The sequence below is a fragment of the Lactuca virosa genome, chromosome 6 (assembly GCF_052849685.1).
Source record: "Lactuca virosa cultivar CGN04683 chromosome 6, Lactuca_virosa_CGN04683_v6, whole genome shotgun sequence".
Lineage (NCBI taxonomy): Eukaryota > Viridiplantae > Streptophyta > Magnoliopsida > Asterales > Asteraceae > Lactuca > Lactuca virosa.
The window spans coordinates 110,326,691-110,340,759 of record NC_136431.1 but is presented as its reverse complement, the minus strand read 5'-3'; the positions used below and the strand labels follow the sequence as shown (position 1 = coordinate 110,340,759).

Sequence of the window (14,069 nt, the reverse complement as noted above, 5' to 3'; positions counted from 1 at the left end):
AGTCAAAACCAACATTATATGACAATCTTAAAATCTTGAAAGTTAGAAAAAGCATACAACATCCATGAGTTGTCTAGCTTCAGACTTACCCGTGTCTAGCCAACCCGGTTTTAATTTCATGTGACTGTGCCATTTTTTTCCAGTCCATGTTCATAAACATCGATTTTAGCCCTTGGATTTCACAAGCTGATATTTCCAGCAATCACCTAAAGAAATTTATTAAAAATTATGGTCGTTGCACAATTAGGGTTAAGATGTATACTGGAATATGAGGAAGTTGTGTTATTAAGAAAACCTTAGAGATCGATTTTCTCGAGTTTGTTGATGGCTCGAAATTGCTTCACCCTAAAGGGTTGCACCGTTGACTGTTGATTGACTTGTCTGATGCTTCTCCATCTTCTCTAATCCATGGATGCTCTGTATAATCTCAAAACATGAACGATATTAGTATTATAATAATGTTATGAAGATGAAAAATTGCAAAAAAGAATTTCGAATCCCAAAATAACTGAAAAGGGGGAAATCGAATATGTGAAGAGAATGAATATTATGAAAGAGATTACTTGTCCACCACCAGAAATCAATGTTTGATAGAAGGAACTGAGATAGAAGAAAACTAAGTTGAAAGAGACAAAATTTAAACACAAAAATGTGTAAAAATCAGAGAAGTTCAAACCTGATGCTCTCTGCTTAGGTTTGAAGCACGTAGATTTCAGAGGATCTTCATCTATAGAGTATCGAGAAGAGAAAGAGGCACAAGTGAAATGTCAGATGATAAATGATTTCAGGATCGAGATAGGGGGCATCAGTGGGGTCCTAGGGTTTAGTGAGCAGCTTCGGCTTAGGAAAGGGAGGCGATGTATAAATCTTCATAGAAGAAGATACGATATGGCGTTATACATTTCATAAAATCATTTTGCTGATCTATAGGCGTCAGTTTAGAAAGTTCCTGATTTTATGAAATCTAATTAGGAAATTGGAAATTGAGATTTTGAGCGGGAAATTAAGAGAAGATCGGTATAGAAAAAGCGACACGTGGCAACATGGTTTCCAGAATAATGACAAGTGTCAATTTTAGGAGTGTTTTATTAGAAGAGGGGATATATATATATATATATATATATATATATATATATATATATATATATATATATATATATATATATATATATATATATATATATATATATATAGGGTTAGGTTCATGTGAGACAGCCTAATTTTGTGAGACCGTGAGACACAATCCTAGCCACACATTTGGTAGATAAAACAAAAAAACATTTTTAAAATGCAAAATAATTGAAAATTTTCGAAATTTTTTTTTCAAATATTATTTTTGGAATTTATATTTTCCAAAAATAAAATAAAATAAAAATAAAAAAAATAAAAAAAATACTTTTTTTACATATTCTAGTAGAATAATAGAATATTCTACATATCTGAGAAATCTAGTATAATATTCTAAAATTCTAAAAATCACATTAGAATATTTACAGTGTAATATTCTATTAGAATATTTCACGTATTTTAAAAAAAAAACGATAATTTTTTTTATTTATTTTTTATTTTTTTATTTATTTTTAGGTAATTAAAGTTCCGAAAATAATAATTTAAAAAAGAATTTTTGGATTTTTTTTTTATTATTTTAAAATTATTTTTAGATTTGGTCTCACGGTCTCACAAAATTAGCATGGTCTCAAATTAACCTGAACATATATATATATATATATATATATATATATATATATATATATATATATATATATATATATATATATATATATATATGAAAAAGTGAATATGTGGCTGTCATGTATATAATATTAGGTATACAACCATCAAATTTGACTTCATTTTGATAAAAAAAAATATTTTTCTTTCATTGTTAGCTTCTTCCTATTACCTTTGAACTCATATTCTTTTTAATTTCGTGATTCATCCCCAACATCTATGTATTTTGAATGTGTTTTTTTTATTTGACATCTAGTAGGTTTAATAACTTCCTTCGACACCTATCTTATGTATACTTGCATGTTTTTTTTTCTATGATAGGTTATGGAAAGAGCTTTAGTGGGTTTTTTAATGAATACTTTCAATCTTTCACTGTAGTTTTATGTATTAAATTTCAATATGGAGACCTACAAGCAGTTGGTAAAATATTCTTATGCATGGTTTATGGTGCCAAATTAAACTAATAAAACTCCAAAAAAATATATAAAGAGGATGCAAGAAAGATGGTAGAGATATTTGATTGCATTTTGTTAAAACTATATAGTTTTTGATGGTTCTATACCTAATATTAGGTACATAACAGCCACATATTCCCCAAACCTATATATATATATATATATATATATATATATATATATATATATATATATATATATATATATATATATATATATATATATACGAGTAGGATCAAATGAGAACACCTAAAAGGTTGAGAACGCGAGAACAGATCTGGACCATCTAAGTTAAGATGTGTGGCTATAATTAATTGTTATTTTTCTAATTATTAATACATTTAAATTTTAAATTAAAAAAATTGTAAAGGCTATTAAGGTAAATAAGCATTACCCTAATTTTGTAAACTCCTATAATTACTCTATGTCGCTTTATTTTGTTGACCTAATCTCATAGAATTATTCATCTCACCGCCTCATCTCATAGAACATATCAGAGCCGGAGGAGGCCATAGAATCAGCGGAAGAGCACTCCTACAACTCGATTTTTGTTCATCGGACCTTATTGCTTCCATTTTAACCAGTCTCAACTTCAATTTCTTTCTGATGTTCATCCACTTTCTTTCTTGGCCCTCCCAACAACACACGAACACACACATAGATACACCCTTCGGTATCGTGGGTTCCGATGACAACAACCAACACATATGTTACGATTCAGTTAATCAATCGATTCTCTGTTTTGTTGGTGAAGAGGAAGGTTCAAAGTATGTTTTGCGCGATGGGGTTAGAGATGTAATCAAATCGGGATGTGGCAAGGAGAATGTTGATCCAAATTTTATCAAATCTGAACTAGCAGCAATGGATAAAATTATCGATGGTGGTAAGAACGTTGAAATTCAGAATACTTTTCAAATTTATGGAAATAATAAGACAATCAATGATTTGGTGGAAGAAAAGGGATTCGTTTTGATACAAGCTACTTCTGATATGGTTAAAGGGTTCAATTCTTCCCAATCCAAGGCTGCCAGTTCGCAACCTTCGTCGCCTCCTTCTTTGAATGTTGGAATCCATGCTAAGGGTATTTTGGGTAAAATTCCTGGTACGTCCCCTGTTCATGAAACATCTCATGTTACAATTCTTATTCCTATGAAGATTGTGAAGCATTCTGGTAGTGGTAATGATGAAGTAATGAATGAGGGTTCAAATGATGATGTGAAGATGGGATCAGATACTGGGACTGATTTGAAAATGAAACAGGGAGTTAGTTTTTTGGATCTTAAATGGGATAATGAGCCGATGATTGTTGATAATGATTCCAAATCAAAATCATCCCAGTGGTTACTATTGTCAATGATGTTAGCAAAAAGTCTTATGCTCGAATTGTTGAAGCTTCTAGCTCCGTGGTTGATCTGAACATCAAAGTTATTCCTAAAGTTGATGGGAAACCAAATGGTAAAGCTGAGCTAGAGGAGAATGAAAAATTGTATTGTGTTTTATATTTTTTAGATGTAAGTTATATTATATTTTGATGAATTCATTAATGTTAAAATGTGTATTTATTTATGAATAGCAGTGTATTCATTTGTGAATAGCAGTGCATTCATGTGTGAATGAATATATTTATTTATGATTAGAGGTATTCATTTATTCATTTGTGAATAACAGGGAACTCATTTGTTAATAGCAGTGTATTCATTTGTGAATAGCAGTGTAATCATGTGTTAATGAATGTATTTATTTATGATTAGAGGTATTTTTTTATGAAGAAATGATAAATTTTACACTCTTTTTATTTTTCAGTCGATTAAAAAAAGGAATTGGATTACTGGTAAATTGATGTGTATTCATTTGTGATTGGAGAAATATCAGGTTTTTTGAAAAAAATCATTTGTGAATACAAATGTATTAATTTAGGGTTCGATTTCTATTTATTTTTTTGAAAAAAAAAACCGTGAAATAGTAGGAAAAATTGATTTTCTTAATTTTTTTTTTCAGTTTTAAGATAAATTTTGGTAAAAATATTTTTTATATTCCATTAATAAGAAAAATAAAAAATTGAATATTTATTTCTTTTTTGGTAACTGCTCCTAAATTTAAGGGAATTTGATTGAATTTTATTTTATTTTAATTTAATTAAAATATACAATTACTAATATGCCCTTATATATTGATTGGTCCAGAATTGTTCTTGCGTTCTCAACCTTTTAGGTGTTCTCATTTGATCATTTCCATATATATATATATATATATATATATATATATATATATATATATATATATATATATATATATATATATATATATATAAACAAGTACTCGGCATCGGTGGTATTACGAACGATCGCATCACAAAACAAAACAAAAAAAAAAGAATTAGATTGAATTTTTGAAACAGGAGGTAATCACCTCCTGTGTTTGATGTTCACGCAAAGTAAGGAAAATAAATAAATAATCAAGTTCTGGGCTGGGTATTCACAATCAATAGAACACAAAAAAATATATGGTAGTGGAGGTGAATGCGTACAGCGGTGGTGGGCAGGAGGGTAGGAGGTGGTGTTGGATTGCCAAAACAGTGAAGGAAAAATGGTGGAGGAGTGGTTGTGTTGTGGTGGTGTGTGGTGGTGATTCAATCCAAGAGAGATAGAGAGAGATAGATATGGAGGGAGAGATTGAGAGAAGAACTGAGATTTTTGATGTGTCAATTGAGGATGAGAAGCTCATTATTTATAGTAGAACCAAACACACACATTCACTTTGAAGCCATGCTTCCAACTCATGTTGTGTGCCATTTTGGGTAGACTTGCACACAAAGGAGAGGGGGAGGAAAGAAGACGTGGGGAAGAAGTAGAAGGGAAAGAAATTTGGACTTTTAAGCTTCTTGGGTTACATGTGGGCCCCACATGGGGTTGTACCCCATTAAATGCCCAAAGACACTCCAAATCTGGTGCATTGGGATCCGTACATTGAGAATTTTTTTTGAAATTACCGTTAGATAGAGTTTAATTCAAGGATTCCGGAACATCAAACGGATAAATTTTTGGAGTTACGGATCTTCGGGAAATTGTGTTTGAATTTTAGTGTCTTAACAACTCGCGGTGTCCGTTTTCGCGACTTTTGTAAATATTTTCGTAAAAATTATTTCGAGTGTGAAATTAAATAAAAGACTATAACCTGAGTCCAAAAACACTCTCGGAAATCCCGTCGGCAAAGCGTAAGTGCCTCAACGGATCGATTCGGTTTTACGCGATTAAAGAAAAACAATGTTTTACTGTTTGTTTTCTTAAAACTGTCGTATCTTTTGCATACGAACTCTGTTTTGGACGTTCTTTATATTTTCGGAAACAGGGAAACATGGAATATAATATTTTAATGTTTCTTTTGCTCAAAACTGCTTAATGCAAATTTTCAATTTTTCAAACGCATTAATTAGTGTTGTCGTTTAAGCGGTTTGATTTGGTTGATAGTTTACACATTTGGAAGTAATGTATCATCTGACATCATGTAATAATTGAAATAAAATTATTTTACTTTAGATGCACTAAAACTCAATAAGTCAGATTATCACTAGATTCGCAGTGAATTGGCCGGTTATAATTTTAGCCCTAAATTCCGGAATGTCACAAATGAGAATCAAAAGCCCTATAAATTGGTGTGGATGGAAAGACCTTACTCGATTTAATTTGGGCAAAATCATGGTAAGAGAAAGTTGAAACTTCTTCCTCGGGATTAGTTAAAACTCTTCATCGATGAAGTCGTTAACTATGTAGGACATAGAACGAGTATTTTTCTTCCCTATTTTTGCAGAAGATGTAAAAGAAAGAAGAATGAGAAAAAGTACCTAATGAAGATGTATATCATTGTCTGGGAACTTGTAAGGGTTTCTATTTGAAATCATAGGCCCAATTTATAACTGATGATGATGACGATTCTCGGGAAGCAAAAATAAAAAATGGTGGCGTTTTGAGCTTTGATATGAGGGTCGTATCTTGTCAACGTCCCACCAGCCATATTTTTTAATTTTGAATTTTATTATAAAATCTTATTTTACCTCTAAAAATGATATTTCAAGGGGAAATTGTCATGGGTGAGAATTCTAACTGGAATCTTATGTAGGATCTGGAGTAGCATGCTAGCCTGGATCTTGGCAACATCTCGTTCAAGATTCCGAAGAACACTAACCCTCACGTTTGCTCTTTATTTGTTTACTTCTTTAATCTGGGCCTTGAATGTGTCAGAGAAGATGCAATTAGTTCAGAATTATTATAGAAAACATGAATGTGTCAGACAAGATTGTGCCGAGATTTCAGGAATCCGGCTTATAGCCGTTAGGAATTCTGATGTATAAATGAGCAGCTAATGTCTCAAAATCACACAGGAACACACTCTCTATACATGTACTACATTGCAACTACAATTTGTACTCGATTATTCATTTTAATAAAATTATCAAGGTAACCCATATATTTCCGGCTCCCGAGATTTTGTGCCGACGATTTCATCAATGATCAAGGGTTTTCCTCATAATTCTTGTGTCTTGCACCCCAGAATCTTGAATAGGATTCCGAATACAATACCACTGACCTTATGTTGTCGATTCTTTCCTTGCATATTTAACAGTTAGTTCACTTTTAACTACCAACTTTAAGCTGAGTGATAGAGATTTCCCTTATGCAAAAGGAGATTGAAGAAATGGATAGAGTTTCATATGTTTAAGTCATTGGAAGTTCGATGCATGCCATGGTGTGTACAAGGCTTGATATTGGTCGTGTAGTAGTTGTTGTTAGTTGGTTCTTGTCAAATCTGGGTAAAAAGTATTAGGAAGCAATTAAGTGGATTTTCATATATCTACGTGGTACTTCTAAATTGGGTATAACATTTGGAAATGGGGATGCTTATGCTTGTTGGTTATATGAATTTAAATATAGAAGGAAATAAGGATAACATGAAATACCCTTAAATATATTTGATAAACTTTGCATGGGGAGTTGTCTCATGGTTGTAAAAAAATGCAAAAGTTTGTTCCCTTATCCACAACCGAGGTTCAGTATATGACAGCAGCAGAAACATGCAAAGAGTTATTGTGGCTGAATAAATTTATGAGACTATTAGGTATGTGCCCATTGAGGTGGTGTTATAACACCTTATAACATGAAGTGGGGGTGGTGTTCATGGTGTTATAACACTGTTAAGAGGAGAGAGATAGAGAGAGATAACTTGGGCAGTCAATTAATGGTCTCGTTTCATCCGGTCATGAAGACAACAAGAAGCAACACAACGAGATACAACGAGAGGGGGGCGATGTTCATCTCGTTATGATGCCGTTGAAGCCCCTCGATGTCAGCCATAACGTCGTTTCTTGTACCCATACCGTATGCTCTAAAAGACCTTAGAAATATGCAACAACTCTGTGGTTCTTTGTGATAATAAAAGTGTTATTCACCTTTCTATGAATTCTATGTTTCACAAAAATAAAAAACAAAAAAAAAACAAAAAAAACAAAACAAAACAAAAAAACAAAGCATATTGATGTAAGGTATCATTGGATTAGATATGGTCTTAAAAACAAGTTGTTTGTACTTGATAAAGTACATACCGATGGTAATTGTTCTTATAAGTTGACTAAAACGTTAGTAAGGGAAAAGTTTTAGATATGTTGCTCGATCGTCGGGATGGCGAACTCTTCTTCATAAGCCAAAAAAGGGAGATTTGTTTGGTTTATTTATACGATTTTAGCCCATGAGTAAATAGCCCAACCTTTTAGCCCACGTATATATGTGTGTTTCCTGTCCCTGGATTCATTTAGTTCAAAAAATCACAGTCAAGATACAAGATACATAGAGAAACAGAGAGCAAAAAAGGGTTTCTTCATTTTTAGAGTTTTTGATACCCTTGCAGTGTTTTGTTATTCCAGGAGATCCAACGATCTGTTTACATTGATTTTTTGATAGCGTCTTCCCAACATCAAAGCCTTCACTTTGTACGGTCAGATTGAACATATCAGTTCTGGAGGATGGGGAAATGCAACTTCTATTTGCTAGTAGTCAGCAACACTCTTTTGGATGATATTCTTCTTTTTCTTTGTTGTTTGATTCCAAACACTTAGAAGTGTTTTGTTCCAAGTGTTTAATGATTATTGTATGCCTCTAGTACATTTAGAGAAGACATTGCATTGGTCTTTATTTGTGATAGTGTCTTTATTTGTGATAGTGGATTTGAAGCAGCTCTAGTAGTCTTATGGTTTTTACTCTCGTTTTGAGAAGTTTTTCACGTTAAAATTCCAGTATCTCATATTGGTTTATTACTTACTGTTTGGTCATATAAATTGCATTAAGGCTTTTGGTTGCCAATAAAATACCCTATTTGTTTGCCTCCTCACAGGTTCAATCGAGTCAGGAAAGTTTAGCCAAATGAATATTACTTCCGCATTGTTGTTTAGCGTTCGTGGCTGCGTTTTTCCCACCACTACTAAGAAGTGTAACACGTTGATATCTACCAAACAAACCAATTAAAAGTGATTTTGCATCAAACTTTTTTTGAAGGACCAGAATTGTGTTTGTTTATTGAAGAGAAGTTTTCAATGAAAGAAAATACGGGACATCGTAGATGTTAAGTGCACGAACTAAGTAGAGAAGGTAGCAGATATTGTAGTTTTATTGTAGTTTTACTTAAAGTAAATGTGAGGTATATTTTACACAGTATAGCTACATATGGATTAAACTTATGGAATTCTGAATCTTGATTACAAAGAATAAGAAATCCTAGATTCTACGATATATTACTGAACAGAGATCTAAACATTGCTAAAAGAAATTCACCAAAATTTAAAGAAATTTAAAAAATTCAGAAAGTAGCCCATGACCAAAATCGATGAGAAGAATCCAACAGGAAAACCAACCCAAGTCCCCTCCCACAAAAACCATAACTCTTTATCATCTTCCTCCTTTCTTTCTTCAGGTGGTGGTATATCCTCAGGACATATGATCCCAATCTGCATCCCGCATAATCCATTGTTGTTTTGAAAATAATCCAACTCATTCATCGTGTCCATTTGTCCACCCATTGGAATCTTACCTGTCAGCCTGTTGTTGCTCACATCTAGAATTGTGAGTTGGTCAAGCTTCGATAGTGTTTGAGGAATCAAACCCGAGAGTTCATTGTATGAAAAATCCAAGCTTTCTACATCCCTCAGATCCCCAAAAGACACCGGAATTTGCCCAGAGATCCTATTGTGTGAAACGTTGAGCACTTTCAGGCTTTTGAGATTGCCTAACGACGCCGGAATTTCACCTGATATCTGGTTTTCAGACAAGTCCAATAAGGAGTAAATATCGAGGTTGCGACTTGCAAGACCTTGAAAAGATTTCTTCCAGTTAACAATCAAATCCTGAAACTCAATCACATTATTGAAAATATCAACGTTGGTAACGTAAACTGGGAAAATGTAATCAGATGTTGACATTTTCGGAGTCTTAATCATGCTTGAAAGGTTTGCAATTTCCGTTGGAATACTTCCTGTAAGCTTGTTCCCGGAAAGATCAAGAATCCGAAGAGAAGTAAGACTGGAGATTGTTCTCGGGATAAATCCTTCAACGGAATTGTTTCTTAAGCTTAAGACTTGAAGGGTTGGGATTTGAGGGAGGATATCTTGAAAATTTCCTGTAATTTCATTGTCATGAAGATCGAGATGTTCCAGGTTGACAAATTTAGTCAAAGTCATAGGTAGGTCGCCCGAAAATCTATTACCACCCAAAGAAAGAATCCGGGTATCTAATGAGAAATTCATCGGAATCTTGCCGGAGAAATCGTTGTAGGATAGGTCTATGTAAACAAGATGACGGGTATCTCTAAAAATAGGAAAACTGTCGCCGGAAAATTTGTTTTTGGACAAATCAAGAAGCATTAGCAGGAAAATGCTAGCCATGGACTTAGGAATCTGGCCGGAGAAATTGTTATCTGACAACATAAGAACCATGATCCCTTTGGCGTTGCCTATATTTTCCGGCAACTCTCCAGAGAAATTATTCCTGGATAAAGCAAGGATCAATAAACTCATGGATTCAAATAAACGAGGTGGGAGAGCTCCGGTGAGGTTGTTATCTGAAAGGACGATACCTTCAAATTCCATTTCCGTGAGCCAATCTGGAATTCCTCCCTTCAATTGATTCTCACTCAAATCAAGAAAAAACAGATCTTTCTGTGAAGAAATCCATTCAGGAATCTCACCGGAAATTCCACAGGATGACATGGAGAGCTGTTGCAGACTACATCTTGGAACGATCTTCGCTTTGTTATTCCAAATCAAGTTGCTTTCTTTTCCTCCAATGAACAAATTCTTTAAAGTTTTGATCTCGAATAACCATGTAGGGATTTCGCCTGCTAGGTTATTGTTGTGTAGCCGAAGGGTTTCTAGATTGCTCAAGTTTCGAATCGATGGTGGTATCGGACCTATGAACTTGTTCTTGCTCAGGTCAAGTAAGGTCAAGTTGGGTAGTTTTCCAATGCTCCCCGGAATTTCCATGGTGAAAGAATTTCCCGATAAATCCAGAGATTCCAGTTCTTTCAAGTTTTCGACCAAAGATGGAATTTTGCCAATGAATTGATTCTTTCCTAGGGAAAATTCCTTTAGTTTGGTTAGATTTCCCACCTCTTCCGGGATATTTCCTGCTAGAAAATTCCCATTCAGCTTCAAGGATTCAAGTTTTCGAAGCTTACCAACTTCAGGGCTTAAACCACCTTCAAGTGCATTGTTACTAAGATCAAGAATCTGAAGAGATTCAAGTTCAAAAAGTTTGGGAGGAATCAAACCATGGAAAAGGTTTGAACTTAGACTTAGTGAAATCAAATTCAGAAAAGACCCCAATTCAGGTCCTAACTCCCCCTGGAGTGAATTGCTGTTCAAGTCCAAGTAACGTAAGTTCTTTAACCCAGAAACATGGCGACTACTTAAAACACCCTGAAGAATATTGTTACTTAGGTTAAGAACCTGTAGAGATTCAAGTTCGAAAAGTTGAGGAGGAATTGAACCCTGGAAACGATTCAAACTTAACTTTAGTGTTGTCAAATTCGTGAAAGAACCCAGTTCGGGTTGTAGTTCACCTTCAAGCCTATTGTCACTCATGTCCAAGTAACGGAGATTCTTTAACAGGAAAAATTGGTCTGGGATGGAGCCATTGAAGCTGTTCTGCATCATGTCAAGGTGAACCAGTTGGGTGAGATTCCCAAATCCATCTCCGGGGATCTCCCCTCGCAACCAATTCATGGAGATATCAAGTAATTTCAATGTCTGGATATGGAAAAGCGGGGTTAAGATGTGAGAGAACACCGGAACTGGAGTGAATGTAGGGACGATGTCGGATAAGTGGAGCTCGGTTACAGTTCTTGTTTTGGTTCTACTGCAATTGACGAGGTCCCAAGAACAGCAGTCGGAATTGGGATTCCATGATTCGAGAAGGGAACTGGAATTGAGGATGGTGGTGAGGGTGGATTTGAAGTGGAGTAGAGCTTGTTTTTGATGAATTGGACATGAGGATGATGGGATTGGAATGGAATTGAGTATGAAGAAGATCGATAACATTAACAGTGGTGAAGTTCGAGTGGTGGCCATGGTGGTTTCCGGCGGGTTTTATTTGATTTTATTGTAGAAATTAAGGGGTGTGATTATAAATGGATTTAAATCATTTAATGTGGGGATTTCTTTTTTATTCAAATCCAAAATAAAGTACTCTCTTTGTTGAACAATGTACAAAGTTGTAAAGCATGACTGTAGGAGTGGAAACATCAACTGTGTATGTGTATTAGCTCCGGGTCAACGGGTAGTGATAGACCGGCATTTGTTTGAATATTGAGGTCTGAGGATAAGTTTAGTTGAAAATACGTATCTAGACGTTTTCGTCATTTTGCTATCGTATACATCTAAATAAGAGTAAACCACAAATCTAATCTTGGATTATTTACCGACGTTTAATAGTCTAATAAAAAAAATCAGAATTTTGTCTAAAATCAATGGTTTTTGTTTGTTTCAGTCATGGAATAAAAAGTGATTGACTATATAACAAGGCTAAGGGGAGTGGTAACACTCTTAACATATTGTCACATCTGTTTTTTTAGTGTCACTTCATTTTTTTCCATTTAACATCTACTCTTAGTATTTGGTGCGGAGTGGTAACATTCATAACACTCCATAAAAAATAAATTGGGTCAATAAATTAGCAATACGGTCAAATACCTATGGACCAATCAAATTGCACCCATATACTCTCTCTCATCTCGCCAAAATGGTAACGAGGAAAGGGTAGTGAACCCCCTAACGAGTGCTAGGGGTAATGTTCAAGCACTCTTAGCGAGCATAGCGAGTCTTTCTAACATTCCCACTCCTCTTAGTTTAAATGTTTGGATATGTGTTTTTTTAAAAAAGCTTATACATAAAGTTACTTATCTCAAATTTATCGAAAGTTCCCAAAACATTTTTTAAAAAATTTCATTTTTATACCATTATAACCTAATAAGCTAATAAATTCAAAAAAAATGTTTAAATCATTTTAAATCAACACTCCCTAACACCTCTTCTTTGTGCAAGTGAGAGATTGAAAGATATTGTATGCTCAAGAATCATATTATAAACTCTTATAACTAACTGTAAATTATTTATTTCATAAAAATAATAATTTTTAATGGCAAGTAACATAATATATATCATATGGTATGATTTATTAAATCATGTACAATATTTTGGACTATAAAGACTTTTTTGTCTTTTACTAAAAAGTTAAGGTTTATATTTCATAAAAAAGTTTATAAAATTTACAACGTTTGCTTTCTTTTTTCCTTCCAAACCGATAGACATGTTAGGAGGAGAAGGGATGACCTTTGATTTGCTTAATCAAAAGAACATGCCTTTTGAAAGCATGCTTGGACCACATGATGGACTATGGGTGACTAGGGATATGGTAGGTCTTAAAGTGTCATGACATTATGGTTAATAAGATTAGCTTAAAGACTTGGATGAGGCTTTCATTCATTCACTCTTGCATGCTTATGTAGACACTCTTCCTCACTCTTTCATTTGTCTCTTGCATGAGGTGTTAGAGTTTTGGTTACTTACTTTTGCTCTTTTTGAGTCATACTTGGGTTTGGCTCAAAGCTTAAGAGTTCACAAGACTAACATCTTCTTGAAGTTGGTTTCTTGTTGGTGTCCACCTAAGGAAAGGATTTATCCACATTCTTCTACAACTTTCAAGCCTCCTCTTAAGGAACCAAAGGCTACAAAGGTTGTTATTTTTCTTATACCTTGTATGGTTGTTATTTTTCTTTTCATTTCTTGTAAGATGATCCTTAGTGGGTATAAACTTGTTTATGTTTATTCAAATTTATACGTATTCCGTTTGCTAAATCTTGAGTTTTTTAAACAATTTTTGAATAAAAACCCAACAATTTGTAGCAAGAGCCACATTGCAAGTTTGGTTAGATTTTATGATTATTTGGATAATCTTAGTTTTTGGAAAATATGGATAACTTGTTTTTGTATAAAAATAAGTTCATACATATTTTCTATGACAACTTTATAATTGTTATTTTGTGACAAAAGTTTACATTCATATCTTGTCATTTAAAGTTGTATTAGAAAAACTATAATACCTTCAAAAAATCATGCCAATTTAAAGCTTTTTAAATCATTTAAAAACATCAATTATTACAGCTTTGTTTTCAAAACAGTATCATGTCAGAGTATCCCCATAATCAAATCATAAAAACATAAGGAGGTGCACGATCACACCTTCGCCTTCCCACGATCTTCAAAAGTACCTAAAACAAAATCAACAACTGTAAGTCCGAAGCTTAGTGAGTTCCTCCAAAATACCAACGTCATACAGATATAACCAT

The 14,069-nt window shown here is 33.7% G+C and overlaps 1 protein-coding gene across 1 annotated transcript; it reads right to left on the bottom strand.

The window, feature by feature from the left end:
* Positions 1–8,873: 8,873 nt before the first annotated feature.
* LOC145121263 (receptor-like protein 46) lies at positions 8,874–11,842 on the bottom strand. The gene has a single exon (XM_079057041.1). The coding sequence runs from the start codon at positions 11,791–11,793 to the stop codon at positions 9,001–9,003; it is 2,793 nt and encodes a 930-aa protein (XP_078913167.1). The 5' UTR covers positions 11,794–11,842; the 3' UTR covers positions 8,874–9,000.
* Between the last annotated feature and the right edge of the window lie 2,227 nt (positions 11,843–14,069).